This window comes from Impatiens glandulifera, chromosome 2 (assembly GCF_907164915.1).
Source record: "Impatiens glandulifera chromosome 2, dImpGla2.1, whole genome shotgun sequence".
Taxonomy (NCBI): Eukaryota; Viridiplantae; Streptophyta; class Magnoliopsida; order Ericales; family Balsaminaceae; genus Impatiens; species Impatiens glandulifera.
In genome coordinates this window covers 54,704,875-54,720,902 of record NC_061863.1, presented here as the reverse complement: position 1 = coordinate 54,720,902, position 16,028 = coordinate 54,704,875, and the positions used below count along the sequence as shown (strand labels likewise).

General features: G+C 30.4%; 2 protein-coding genes across 2 annotated transcripts; both read right to left on the bottom strand.

Moving 5' to 3' along the window:
- Positions 1-220: 220 nt before the first annotated feature.
- Positions 221-893, bottom strand: LOC124927689 (vacuolar iron transporter homolog 4-like). Its single transcript, XM_047468145.1, has one exon. It carries the CDS (start codon positions 884-886, stop codon positions 221-223), a length of 666 nt encoding a protein of 221 aa, XP_047324101.1. The 5' UTR covers positions 887-893.
- Positions 894-8,437: 7,544 nt separating this feature from the next.
- Positions 8,438-11,444, bottom strand: LOC124924968 (serine decarboxylase-like). Its single transcript, XM_047464948.1, has 5 exons — positions 11,243-11,444; positions 10,624-10,855; positions 10,334-10,527; positions 9,780-9,916; positions 8,438-9,004 (listed from the first exon to the last, which is right to left on the bottom strand). The coding sequence occupies exons 1-5, from the start codon at positions 11,442-11,444 to the stop codon at positions 8,438-8,440; spliced, it is 1,332 nt and encodes a 443-aa protein (XP_047320904.1).
- Positions 11,445-16,028: the final 4,584 nt, after the last annotated feature.

The following is a 16,028-nucleotide window of genomic DNA, read 5'->3' as shown; positions in this document are numbered from 1 at the left end:
TTAATTGAGAAACCAAATTAAAGGCCACCCAAGAGATCTAAAATTACATGTATACCAACACATCATCACTATTAATGAAACATTTATAACACGCATTTATATATTAGTAGTTATTTATAAATCGATCTTTGGATTTGTTATTCTTTTTATACATAATCCATACTTGAAGAGAAAAAGAAAAAAAAAAAACTTGCCCCCTTCTGTTTTTTGGTTTCAATAATTAACCCAATACTGAACTTGAACCAATAAGTTTTGTAAAGCCAAAGGTTATAGCCATAGCCACCCACCCGCCAACCGTAACCCTAACCGTAGCCCTCACCCACGGCGCTCTACCCAGAGCCGCCCCTGCCCACCCAAAGACTAGCAAAGCCGCGGTAACCGCCGCCAGCACCACCCAGACCCTCAACTTATAGTCTTTTATAAATGAAGCTGCCAAGAGAGGCACGATCGCCCCAAAGGAAAACGCGAGAGCAGATGCAGCCGCTGCCTGTATCGGATTAGGAAGAGTCTCCTTCTGATCTTGGTCTTGTTTTATGTTGTTGTTAATATTGTTTTGTCTCTTCATCTGAGCGAGATGAATGTCGAGTTGAGAGTATACAGATACGAACTCTCCTATCGCCATGCTGCAGGCTCCAGCCACAAGGCCTGCGAATCCTGTGAGGATCATGGATTTGATGTCTGGTTTGACTGCACCCACACCCATCATTAATGATGCGGTCGAGACTAATCCATCGTTGGCTCCTAGCACTGCGGCACGTAGCCATTGAGCCCGTTTGGAATAGTCGAACAACTCTTCATTTTCTTCTTCTAATTGGCTTCCGATCCTCTCGACGTCTTGATCGGGGGCAGAAGTGTTAACATGAGAGGCTATTTGTTTGGAAGCCATGGATGGATATATAATTATATGAAGAAATTAAAGTGAGTAATGGGCTTGCACATGCCTTTAGATTTTAACCAGCATTTTATTTATTTATAGGGTGAGAAAAAGGTCAATTAATTATTCATTGCATGCTATTAAGAATATAGAATGATGGACATGCCTCATCAGAACAGCATTTAGTGATATTATGATATCATTCCTACTTTGATCTCCTACTTTTTTTTTAAAGTTATTTTTTTTTCTAATCCTCCTCTTGTAATAGGGTAGACTGGTTACATCTCTATCATTGATCACATGTTTCACTTCCTCCCTTAGTCCTCTAATTATATATATTATATCTAGATACATAATTCACCATAAATAAATTCTCCTTTAAATTTCTTTACCTTGATCACTCCATCACTTGTTCTTTGTCTCTTCATAGATATTTTATGTTCTTGTACATTTACACCAATGAGAGTCTAATATCATACACAATTCCAATAGGACTTCCTCTAGACAACGATAAGAGTATCACATCTAAATTTCTTGTAACCTAGATGGCTCATTGTTGGGAAGAGTTCCTTCCATAGCTGATTGTTGAACATGATAATTAGTAAGGGATTACCCTTGTACTTGTCATTTTAATTATGCTATAGAAGGATATGAACTAGCTTTTCATGTTGCGCATTGACTTCACTTTGTTTGATAACTAAGGCTGTTCCGACTGCATTTTGATGAGAAAAATTGTGAGATTCTAAAGTTTTCGGTTGAAGTGTTATCATGAACAAATCTAAGTTTGACGGATAAAAAATGATATCATCATGGCTAGTTAATATTGTATTGATGTGTGGATTAGGGTTTGCCCATCATCTACAATTGCTTTGCCATGGGTTAAAGAATAAAACTACTCAAAAACAGAATTAAGTAACAAAATATGAGAAAATGTTAAAATTTGTTGAGTAAATTTTACGGTTAAACATCATTCTTTTTAGTGCTAAAGGAAATTAGCGACAATAAATACTATTTTTGTTTGTTTACGTGATATTATTATGAATTTTTTTCCATAAAATCTATACATCAAAGCTTTGCCATGGGTTAATATTGTTTGTGAGGTTCCATATTTGATGGGTCACTTTTGAATAATTTGATTTTTCAAACTTTTTTTTCGGATTGAATTGTATAATTAAACACTTAAATTGATTTTGTTTTTCACTTTTTGAATAGTTTGAGATTTGTAATATTTTAAACACATAAAAAAACACATGTGAATTAGTCTTTAATATTGCCCTTTCACTATAAATAAAATCAAATATATATATTTTTGGATTCTAATTGATTTAGGCATGCACTATCTATTTTAATGAATATAATAAAATTAAATATTAAATACTAAAATTAAAAAGTAACTTCTTATGAAAGTGAATGAGATGCACTTGGAGGATTATAAGTTATAACTTTAAGGTAGAACATATACAAAATTAATTCAAAAACTGAACATTTTATTCCAAAGATATATTTTAGAATTTCTTTGTAAAAAACAGTTTCATGGAATATAAGGATAAAAAATAGTTTTATTTAGAACAATGACGGAAAAAGTACGAACTTTATCTGGCACAAAATTCTTTCAACATATCAATTCATTACACTTGAAATATGTCTAAAGTGAACAAAAGATTGTAGCTTTAAAGGCCATCAAAACAGAAGGGTACCTAGCTAGAATATATTGATCAATCAACCAACAAAACTGATCAACTATTAAATAAAGCAGCATAAAACCTGAATGCAACACTAATAGGTTCATACTAATCATAGCAAAGAAGATTAAAAACATCATTAATAATAATCATGAAGAAGACAAAGGTTGTTGGCCGATTCTATAAGTTACCGACTTATCGACAATTAAAGGGGAAAACATGGATTGGTGAAGAGGAGAGCACTAAAAGGAGTGATGGTGTAAGAAGATAACTAAATGGCGAGGGAGTGTGGATTACACACGAATGCCACCATTTCTTGTTTACTCTATTTTTATGCATTACAAGGAATGTCAATTTCAAGGTAGCACAAGTTATGGGATTGCTATTATTGTCTTTATCCCCAATTCATATCATGACCAATCTCAATCAAAATCCATTTGGGTGCAATTTCTAGTCATAAAGATCCATTTCTCATAAAGTTAGACAATTGGAGTAAATCATATAATTATACCATTCATTCTTTTTTTAAACTTTTGATTTTTAATTATTCAATAAAGGCCTTTTTTTTACCTAAACAATCTTGTGAAAGCATTTTTAATGTGTTAAAGTTTGTATTAATATATTTATTCTTAATACTACTACCGGTTCAATCATCTATCACGAAATTAAAAATTCTGAAGATTAGGAGGTTATGCAAGGAAGTAAGAAAATGATAGATAATTATAAGCTTAATTAATTTGTTGAAGCATATAAATAAAAACTATGCAAAACTTTGTCATAACTCTAAACATGCCACTAAAGGTATTTGCTTAGAAGTAATTAATTATTCTGTTAGGGTATATTAAGTGACAAATCTTTTAATTTAAGAGAATATAGGTTTCAAGTTCGATATCTATGGGAATATTAAACTCGGGTGCTTAAGATATGTTGCTATTGAAAAGTATGAAAATTTTAAGATGTAATGTTAGTTGCTAATGATGAGTAAAAAAAAGGGTCTGTTGAGATATTGATGTATTTCAAATATTTCTATTTCCAAGAACCTATATGAACCAGTTAAAAAACCATGTTTTTAATAACAGACCAATAACGACGTTATTAGAAACCGTCGCTATTAATGGCTCTCGAGACACTGAGATTGAGCTAACAGGGTCCATAGCGACACAATTAGCGACGGTTGAACACTTGAATTATCATTATTGGACCAAAATAAATGAAATATTTTTTTTTGAATAACGGATTAAGAATGTAGCACGCAAATATATTTAACCAAGCGCAAAACTTGTCGATTGACGATCTTGAACTCAGAACCTAAGGGTGAATATCTACTTCTTATTGCCGCTAAGTTAGAAGAGGGGATTAAATAGAATATTAATATAAGGAGGAGAATAAGAACGAATAAACGTCAATATTTTTGAAACTAAAAGTTGAGAATATTATGTTTTTGCTACATTAATATACTCCTTAAAAGAGTGAGATTAATAAACTAAATATATATATATCAATTCATGGATAACTTTTGATTTTGAATTGGTGTGACTAGGGGTGAACAAACGGGTAAATTCAACCCGTATTACCCAACCCATATTCAACCCAAATTAAATTTACCTAACCCATAATCCAACCCATATTATTTACTAATATGGGTTGGGTAACCCAAATTATTTTATTTTTATTTTTTCATTTAACATTTATTTGACTCATTTAACACATTTTTGACATGTTTAACACGTTTCCACATCTTTCACGTTTTTGACACGTTTTGAAATGTTTAACACATTTTTCATGTTTTGACATATTTAATACGTTTTTCACACGTTTAACATATTTTTGACAAGTTGAACACGTTTTTTACATTTTTAACACGTTTTTAACATGTATAACACGTTTTGATACGTTTTTCATGATTATGACACATTTAACACATTTTGACACATTTTCACGTTTTTGGCACGTTTAACACATTTTGACACGTTTAACATGTTTTTCCCATTTTTGACACATTTAACACATTTCACACGTTTTTGGCACGTTTAATACGTTTTCCACGTTTAACACGTTTTTCACATTTTCGACGCGTTTAATATGTTTTTCACACGCTTAACACGTTTTTGACACGTTTAACATATTTTTGGCACATTTAACACATTTTGACACATTTTTCACGTTTTTGGCACGTTTAACATGTTTTTCACGTTCTTGGTACGTTTAACACATTTTGACATGTTTTTCACGTTTTCGACACGTTTAATATGTTTTTTCACATGTTTTGACACGTTTTTCACGTTTAACATGTTTTTGGCACGTTTAACACATTTTGACACATTATACACTATTTTCATTTTTTGACATGTTTAACAGGTTTTTGACACGATTGACACGTTTTTCACAATTACAACATATTTAACACATTTTGACACGTTTAACATGTTTTTCATGTTTTGACACGTTTAATATGTTTTTCACGTTTTTCACATTCTTAACACGTTTTTCACGTTTTTGGCATATTTAACATATTTTGACATGTTTTCCACGTTTTTGGCACATTTTGAGACATTTAACACGTTTAACATGTTTCTTACATTTTGACATATTTAATACGTTTTTCACATGTTTAACGTGCCAAAATGTGAAAAACGTGTTAAACGTGCCCAAAACGTGAAAAACATATTAAACATGCCAAAAATGTGTTAAACGTGACAAAAATGTGTTAAAACTTATCAAAACATGTTAACGTGCAAAAAACATGTTAAACATGTTTAAAATATGTTAAATTTGCAAAAACGTGTTAAACGTGCCAAAAACGTGCCAAAAACGTGAAAAATGTGTTAAACGTACCAAAACGTGTTATATGTGCTAAAAATGTGTTAAATGAGCCAAAAACGTATTAAACATGTTCAACAGTTCAAAAACGTGTTAAACGTGCCAAAAACGTGAAAAACTTATTAACGTGTGAAAAACGTATCAAATATGTCAAAAACGTGTTAAACATGCAAAAAACGTGAAAAACATGTTAAACATGTGAAAACGTGTTAAACTTGTGAAAAACGTGTTAAACATATCAAAACGTGTTAAAATATCAAAAACGTGTTAAACGTGAAAACCGTATTAAACTTATCAAAAATGTGTTAATGTGTTAAATATGTTTAAAACGTGTTAAACATGTAAAAAACGTGTTAAACTTGTTAAAAACACGTTAAACGTATTAAATATGTCAAAAACGTGTTCAACATGACAAGAACGTGAAAAACGTATTATTAGTGTGAAAATGTGTTAAAAATGTCAAAAACGTGTTAAACGTGACAAAAACGTGAAAACGTGTGAAAAACATGTTATAAGTGTGAAAACGTGTTAAAAATATTAAAAATGTGTTAAACGTGTGAAAAACATTTTAAACGTGTTAAAAATGTCAATAACGTGTTCGACTTAGACTATCCACAGCAGGGTGTCAAATAAGGTATCAAATGAGTGTTAAAATAATATCAAATGGTGCAACAGAGTATCAAAATTAAGTGTTAAAATATGGGTATCAAATTTTGATACGGGACCAAATTTGATGTGGCCCAATCACAGCCTGCCAAGTGGCAGCGCTGGTGGTTACTTTTTTGTTTTTGTTTTCTTTTTTAAATACATTTTTGCATAATAATTGATCAATATATATATATTATTATTTTTTATTTTTTGAGATTTATAAATAGAGACTTGGTTTGTGTCATTTGGACACCAAAAAATTTCTGAAATTTTCCACCATATTATCATCCTTGTTTGTATCACCTTTTTTCATATCATCATATGGATATTCCTCCAGACCCTTTCAATCTCGAAGAGATTCAACAACAATGGGAGTTGGAGGAATCTTTACTCAAAAGGCAAAAAGAACTTCTCGAAGAGTTTCAAAGGCGAAACAATCGATCACGTAAAAGAAATTATGTATAAATGATGTGGAAGTGAGAGAAAGTCAAAAAATAATTTTGATACCTTGAATAACACTCTGCGCTGTAGGATATGCTAAAAAGTGGATGTTAAAATAAGTGTTAAGCTGACGTGGCAGGGTATTAAATGAAAAAATTTGATACCCTGCTATGGATGTTGAAAGATGATTAGATTATATTAGATTAATAATAGAGAATTAAATTAAATTTATATTATTTGAATTATTTTGGTAACTCTAACCCAATCTAAATTAAACCCAACTCATACTCAACTCAATTCCTGCTCAACCCAACCCATATTAACCAACCCAAATTAATATTTTGGTTTTGGGTTAAGATTGGACTTGGGTAAACCCAAATTGTACTCGCCCCTTCATGTGACATGGTGGTTTATTCAAAGGTATTTATAGTATATTTTACTCTAACTCGGTATAGGGTATCCTAGCGAACCCATATGCTGAGGCAGACTTAACCCAGGGAAACCCAATGAATATATTTGTTTATATAAGAATATTTCCTTCCTTTCTCTCTTTTCTCCCTCCACACTTCCCTTATCCCACTCTCTTGTTTTTTTATTACTATTAGAAAACTCGATATTTCACACTTTCATATATATATATATATATATATATATATATATATATATATATATATATATATATATATATATATATATATATATATATATATATATATATATATATATATATATATATATATATATATATATATATATATACGCACGCCTGGGCAGCCCATTCTCCCGGACATACTCGAACTATAAAATAATTGTTGATTTGAATTATTTTGGATTTTATTTTAAGCATTCAAATTGAATGAGAGTGGTTTATGATTATATATTACATTATTTTATAACTATTTTTCATAAGTTATAAATAATTTGATCATAATATTAAACCATCTTTTGGGAATAACTCAATTCATTCTTCAAATAACCAAAGATCAACCAAGGTCTTAAGAGAATTGTTTTTTTTTTTAAAATTTAAACTTTAATAAACAAATTAAATGACTTTCCTCTATTCGTATAAAGGGTCATATTCTAAATTTATCAGGCTAAAAATGTTATCAAAATTACTTTAATTGTTTTTCTTGACTAGTGCATTATTTAAAAAGACAGCTTTAGTGGCATATATCTTTTATACCTTATTTTTGGGCAAATGGAGATGATGTGATCTATTTGTCGGCATTGTATTGGCAAGTGAATGAAACAACTTTTAAGGTCCGTTTCATTATCCATTTATGGGTCCTTATGAGAACAAAGTAGGTCAAACTATATCTTATCCTGACTCGATCACTTTCCTCGTGACTAAACTATCCATATTTTCTTGTAGTTTAATTTACATGGTTTAATAATTCATTCCTATATTAGTTACGTGAGGGCCTTCTTATCAGATCTAGAGACGTTTCTACGAGTCCACTCAGCAACTCAGGCACTAAATTAAAGGTAAGTCTACCCAATCAGCATTTAAATATTTGACAGTTTGTTGTTTTACTTGCAGACAAATGGGGTCAATAGCGACGGTTCATATTGGGCAATAATAAAAGTAATATTAATAAAAGTGAAATGAGGGCGTTGAGACATATGGTTGGCTTTGTAAAGATCACACACATATCTTAATTTGCAACTATTCTAGTATATTGTCACAAAACAAACTACTCATAAACTCAGTACTTCAATCTTCTAACCAAACATTCAAACAGACATTTATAAAATCATATAAAAAATAATATTATTTTTACAAAGAAGTGTCAGGAGAATGTTTTGCTTAATTGTAATAGAAGAAATTGACGATAAAGATATATGTCATATAATGACATGTATCTTTAATTTTATTATTCCATAATTTTAACTTATAAGATGAAAGATTATCATCTTTATTTGTTATTATTTAAGTATGTTTTTATGTCTCGATCCATCACCAAGCAATCAACTACTTGTGGAAAGGACAAAGACAATTCTTACTCCCTATATCCGATGCAAGACAAGGTGGCGGAACATCCCCATCTTTGTACCAATCTTTGCGTTTCTTCACTAATTCCTTCAAGAAGTCATCAAGCTTCCCAATAGTCACATTGGGCATCACAATAACATGCGCCATGTTTCTCTCGCAAGCAAGTTGCCACCGCCTCACAAAGTTCACATCTAATGGTCGCTCAAACACCACGGTGCTACTCAGCTCATTGAGCATGGCACTAATCCCATTGTCCACAAGCTGGTCTTTCAAGTAATGAGCATTTCTTATGCATGTTTCTACTTCTTTTTGTAACCCTTTATAACCTTTTCTGTTTAATGAGTACCACAGGAAGATTGGAGCGTGTCCGTTCCTACTTCCCATAATGGTGGAGTCTCGAGAGGCAAGGTACTCGACATTTCTTGACAGAGTGTTGATGTGTTCCATCCTCGTTATTTGAACTCCACAAGGCATTGGGCATCCCACAAACTTATAGCCGGAAACGCTCACACTTCCTATTGGCTTCTTGAATGTAATTTTAGATGCCTATATATTCAGAAATTATTTAAGTACTGTTACAGTACATTAAGAAAACATTTATAAACTACTCACTAAAGATATTAAAACCACAATAATATTAGTTTGACTCTTATAGTCCTGTATTTATATATATAATAATTTTAATATTATTATTCTTATGTTGATTAATATTTTTATTTTTTGTGTAAACAATAAATTAAAAATAATTTTTTTTCTTATAATATGAATATTTATTTTATTATTATATATTATTTGTAGTTAAAATATATTGTAATAAAAATATTATTTATAAGCTGATAATATATAGAGTTTCTCACAATTAATGATTTCCCCAAATGCATATTATTTTGGCTATAAGACATGTAATAAATTCTCACTTTTGTAAAAAATAGTAATAGCGACGTATATTAGTAACGATTTTCCTTTCTCGTCGCTATTGACCTAAAGAGAGTAATTTCAATAAATATTTATCAAAACGTCTTGACAATGGCGTCGGAAGCTAGCCATGGGTCTAACTATTGTCGCTACTGACCTTTACTGACAGTAACTTAGACAATAAAAACATTCTTAAATTGTTATTTTTCTTCACATACTAATTGTACATTTATTTTTGATCAGCAATTCAACCGTCACTAATTATGTCACTATTAATCAATGTATCGAGGCGGGAACTAAACTCTCCTGACCTGATACACCCTTCCATCTACCAAATAGATTACACAAAAGGGAGTAAATGTTTTTCTACTATATACAATTGTATGAATAAAAGGAAAAAACTTACACATTTGACAAAAGGCATCATAATCCCAAATAGAGCTCCATCACAATGAATATAAAATCTATCAGGTAAGAATCCACATTCTTCTAAAGTCTTTATGACAAGGTCGAGATCATCAATAGCTCCTTTAACAGTTGTTCCTATAATTTTTCGCCACAGCACAAAATATATTATATATAGATTCACAGGTTTACATATTGAAATCATAATATGTTTAGGCTTATTTTAGGAGAAAGTGAATTATTTGGATCAAAGACCAAATTAAAACACTCTTACTATTTGACATTAAGAATTTATAAAGAACAAAAGAAAAGGAGATTTTTTATATTAATAAGTTAACTAATTAAATAGTTTAACAGATATATTGGTTGTTGGGTTGATTGGATAACTCCAATAAAATAATACACTTGTTATTAGTAGAAACAGAATACTAGTGACGGTAACTTGAGAAATAGCGACGTTTTTTTCTATCGCTATTAATATTTCATTTATTTTGGCCCAATAGGAACGGATAATTCAACCGTTGATTCATATTATTGAGTTGTAAGAAAGAATACCTATGTTAACATTAATAATTGCGGGTTTGTCCTTGTTAGCAAGCAGCCCGGCTTTGAAATCGACACAATCAATCTCACCGGTGATTAAAGTATCAACCTCAACGCACTTCATTCTATACATTCTTGCTGCTTTGAAAACAGAGTAATGTGATTCTCTTGATGTATATAGTATTCCATTTGGATGGACTTCTCTACTGAATAACACATATATATCATGTAAAAGAAACCCAAAAAGGGAAAAGATTCAAAAACCAAAGTTAAAACTTAAAAGCAAGACAAAACAGGCTTACCCAACAAGAATACCATGAAGATTTCCTTCTGTTCCACAGCTTGTGATGTATCCCCAATAATCACTCTTCTCGATTTCCCAAAGATTGGCAAACCAATCCAAAACGCCTATTTCAAATTCTCGAGAATGAACGCCATAGTTGCTTTCAATGAATGGGTCTCCTAAGTTGTTTATACAGAAATCTTGTAACTGTGTTAAAGCTCCATAATCTAAGTCCTGATTGACAGGAAAACCTGCAACGTATAGAAAAACTCAATTTTATATTGTCTACATATAGAAACTGAGATATTGTCTACACTAATAAACAAATTAAATGGAATTAAGCACTCACAAAAATGGCAACATCAAGAATGAAAATAGAATGATCGATTATTACCTGCTATAAATTTGTTTATTTATTATTGTTATTATCGTTATTTTAAAGTAAAAACTAAAATGATGCATGAGTCCGTCATCATTTTCACTTTAAAACGTGTTAAGTTTACATTGATTTCTTTTTTTAAAAGTAATATAATAGTAATTCATTAAACTAAGCTAATTATCAAAATATTTTATTTTCCAAATGTAATAAAATAAACCTTTCAATAACTAAACCAGTGATTTATGGTTTAATTAATTACCTAAGTGATGATGACTCCTCTGAACCATAGTCTTCCTATATCTAGCCAAGATGCTGGCCATGGAAGCTTCTTTGTCGCCTGAATCCTCATCGTCGACATGTGGCTCTGTGACATCGTAACACATGACATGCACATTCATCCCTAAACTAATTTCTTTATTGTCATTCGATACACCAGAAGGCACCAACTCTCCGTTAGACATTCTCGAAAAGTTGAAAATATAGATAGAAATTTAAGAGAGAGCAATAATATATGGTGAGGATCTACATGCAGCTCATTCTTTTTATACTGATGATCTAAGGCCTTACCCTACTGTTTCTGTTATAACTTCTAACATTGATTGAAAAGTATAATCAAACAAAAAAAATTGCAATTATCTTAACAAAGGGTAGTTACAATATTATGCCCAACTAAAATTAGTTATCATTTCCCTATCTTTTTAACAAACCTAAGACATTCCTAAACTTACTTATAGTTCCTTAACCTCTTAACCAAATTAACATGCCTTAACCAAAATTTATAAATAACCCTAAATTGAAGTCAAGCGGTGCTAATATATGTATATATTAATTTTGATCAAATAAATATTAGGTGAAACATTATTTTTGATAAAGAAAAGAATTTTGTCAATAAATATAAATATAAATGATCATGTATGGCCACAAACTTATTTAATATGTGAAAAAAAAAACTAACTTTTTCATAGTTTTCAACGTACCTAAAATGCATTAGTTCTCCAACCTTCCATTTATTTTTTTTGAAAACGACACTGAGTTTTAGTTTAGACAGAAAAATGCATTAATCCCTCCACCTTCTTACCAAACACTATATTAATAATTAATAATTAATAGTTCTTAATATGATTATGATAAAGAAATATTAGGATAATCTAAAAATAAAACTAAAAACTAGTGGGAAAATAACATGAAGTTCACAAAAACATAAAAAATGAATCGAGTCAAAATATTTTATAAGAACTAAATTGATATTATCCTCGTCATCTTAGTGCAATGATGTTGTCTTTTCTTTTTTTCGAACTTCAGTTCACATTATTATGAAACTTGTGTGTTTTTCTTTAATGTTTAGATTTGTGTTCCTTGCATTCATCTTCTCGCAAATGTTCTAAGAATTTCAATAAATTTCATAATTATTTTTTATCGCAAACTCGCTCGTACTGAAATTCTTGAGCACATTCTTTCTCGAATTATCTAATCATGTTATCAACCCACTCATTCTTTGTGCTGGGAAGCATGTGGAGAGTCGTCGTACTCATTCTCAATCTTGTTATATATTTCTCATTTTTTAACCACATATTCTTCTGAAAAAAGACCTCTTGAGTATCATCTTGAAACTATAATATCTTAATTTGAAACTATATGAGCATTTAAAAAAATGCAATTTATATTTTAAAAATCATTTTAATTTTAATTAAAGCTAATAATCTTATAATAAAATGGATAACTTTTAAAAACTAAAAATAATATATACAATAACTTTTAAATGATCAAGAATAGCCATTGTAGCCTATTTAGTTTGTCAAATAAACAATTTAGTTAACTTTAAACTCCCCTAGTTTTCTAATATTCTGATCAAACAAGCATTAATAACTTTTTATAAATAACCCACCAAGACTAAGAAGCTAAGGAGTAAGGTCTCATATTAAATTTAAGTGAAAATGAAATTCTTATAAATGATATATGATTTTGATAAATAAATAAATACTAGAATGCTTGGTTTTATTGTATTAAAGCGAGATAATAATAAATAGATATATAAAATAAATAATGCAAATATTTTTTTCTCACCATTTTTAAACTTAAATCAAAATATTATATTTATGAAAATTGCCTAATTACTATTTTGGGCTCAAATTTGGGCTTTGTTTTGATACATGAGATCGGAATTTTAGTATTTGTAACTACTTGGAGACTTTTTTCTTAAACGAACTGATGACAAAGGGATTCATATAATTTTTTTTTTAATTAATAAATTAAAATGTAAAATTAAATAATTATGTGACAAAAAAAATGACAAGTTGGAGCATGTAGGAAGACGTTCATTCATTCATAAATAAAAAAAATAAAAAAAAATGGTTGATGCTTCAAATTATACGTTTAATGTTTGAAGTCGAATAGAGATCAAAATAAGTCTTATTAATATCAACAAATATTGGAGAGGAAAACTCTAGAGATTTCACGGCACGATTAACACGATCGGCACAAACGACACGATCGACACGATCAACACGAACGGAAAGAACAACACGATCGACACGGTATCAAGGTCACGGTTTCGCTTGTTGTGGTCGCGATTGCTAGTCGCTCAAAGTCGCTTGTCAAATCAAGAATGTGCGCACGATCGACACAATCGACACGAACGACACGGTATCGACTCTAATAACTAGGTCGTTTATTCATCTGCAAAGCTTGGTTGGAAGGTTAGTGTTTCTAGTTTACCATGTTCTGTAATATTAGGGTTTCTAGTGTACCCTATTTTGTTATTGCTCTATTTTGTTGTTGTGTTCTGCTATTCATCAAAATGGGAATAAAGAAAAGCAATAAGAATAAGGTAGTCAGAGAATTTGTGATGGAAGATTTAAGGGAGGTAGCTGAAAAATAAATCGATAGGATTGCTGAAGAAATTATCCATGAAAAACAGGAATGCAATAAAGGTAAAAAACCAATTACTGATATAAATTCTAAAGAAAGTGCAGTAGGAAAATAGGGGGAAAATGAAGGAATATGTAAGGTTGGATATAATGAAAGAGTAAATCTGTTTGGACTTAAAAATCAAATCACAAAGCTACTGATGTATGCAAAGAAATAAAAGATTATGCTCAACAAAGAGAAAATACAACAAACAACCGTCCAATTAAATATACATTATCTTCAAGATTGGAAACTACTGAAAAATGAAGAATACGAAAAGATAGTAAACTGGTCAGTGGAAACAATGAGGGATCTAATGAAGTCCCCAAAATCAAAGACATATACTATCAGGAGCAATTTCAACTAGAAGGTAAATGAAGTCTGGAAAAAGAAGGCAGAAGATCATTTCATACAAATGTCAAATCTACTTGGGTGAGTTTAAAACAAAAGTTGAGATTTTCAACTCTCCTTTTGAATTTAAATTGCCCACTGAAGTAAAGGAGAAATGCGTCAAAGAATGGGAAAATGTAATTGTTGGGAACTACATAGGAAAGAACCGTGTATCTTTCTCAAACACTAAGGAATCACTAATAAAACAATGAGAACAGAAGGGACTATATAAAGTTTCTACAAACATCCATGATCTCTATTTTTTACAATTCAAAAAGGGAATGAACTTGGATGATATTCTGGAAATTGGGCATACTTATATTGGATCAAATTGTATGAAGTTGGAGAGATGGTCTGAAGAATTGAGCCTTCTAAGCAAGTTAAAGGAAACAACTCAAATATGGTTCAAACTTAAGAACATCTTAACACACATGTATAATGCAGAAACTCTAAGTCACTTTGCTAGTCTATTGGGGAAATTATTATATATGGACCCAATTACAGGAGAAGAGATCACCTTATTTTTGCTAGAATAAGTATTGAAGTGCATCCTTAAAGTAAACTGCCAAAGAACATGACAATTATTGATAGGAATGGAAAGTCCACGGTCGTGTAAATCTCATATGAATGGAGGCCAAATAGGTGTGCTTTCTACAATACTTTTCAACATGTTAGTACTAAATGTGCAAAAACAGTTGAGGAAGAACAGAAAATCATGAAAGCCCAAGAAGAAAAAAAAGTAGGAAAATAAAAACTGAAGAATCAAAATGGAAGAGAATATTGTGGAAGTCAAGGATAGTGATAAAAAAGACCAAAATGAGGAAAATACAGAGGAAGAAAGCAAGAAGGATTTTGAGAAAAATGAAATCAACGAAAGAAATAAAGTAAAGGGAATCAAGGTGAAGAGGAAAAGAAAATTTATGTAATGCAAGTTGTTGTTGATGAATTCAAGAGGAATATACCTAGAATTTCAAAGCTGAAATAGAGAATTCTAAAGCCGATAAAGAAGATTTCAAAACCGATGTGGAGTCTGAAGCTGAAGCTGAAGATAATGAAGACAAGAATACATAAATTCAAGTTGAAGATAACAAAGGTAAAATCCCTGAAATTCTCAGAAACAATTTTTCTATCAAATTAGAACGGGCTCGTACAAAAAGAGAATTCAAAATGAGAATCAACAATACTCATCATTCTCTTCAATACAATCTCCTTTTATCGTTAGAGGAAGAGGAAGGGAATGAGAAGAATGCATCTCAATGAAAATAGATGACATACAAAAATCTCAGGTTGGGATGGTTAGGTTTGAATGTAGTCTTTTCTGTTTATAATCTTTATTTTTTAGAATGTATGAATGCTACTAATCAGTTTTTTAGGGTCTTTTGATTGTCATTCTTAATCATAGTTAAGGTTTGTCTAACTTTGATTTCTGACCCTCCCAATTTTAGAATTTTAATAAAATGATTTTAACCGTTTTCCCAAAAATTGTTTGAAGTCACACAAAAGAACCAAAACATTTAAGTATAAATAAAATTGGGCTTTACAAAAATTGAATGCAATTTATATTATAAATTTAATTATTATTATTTTAATTTAGAAAACTTACCTAACTTCACCTCATTTCAGTTTAAAACGTTTTTTTATGAAATCGAACCCAACCTAAATAATGTAACTTAAGCTACGTTATTTTGAAATTTAATTTTAATTTATATGAAACAAATAAACTTAAACATATTTTTAATATATATATA

Coding starts and splice junctions, on each gene's coding strand:
- LOC124927689 (XM_047468145.1), bottom strand. CDS start 886: ATGGCTTCCAAACAAATAGCCTCTCATGTTAACACTTCTGCCCCCGAT.
- LOC124924968 (XM_047464948.1), bottom strand. CDS start 11,444: ATGTCTAACGGAGAGTTGGTGCCTTCTGGTGTATCGAATGACAATAAA. Junction 9,917..10,333: donor AATTATTAATGTTAACATAG/GTATTCTTTCTT, acceptor GAAAAATTATAG/GAACAACTGTTAAAGGAGCT. Junction 9,005..9,779: donor TGATGCCTTTTGTCAAATGT/GTAAGTTTTTTC, acceptor CTGAATATATAG/GCATCTAAAATTACATTCAA.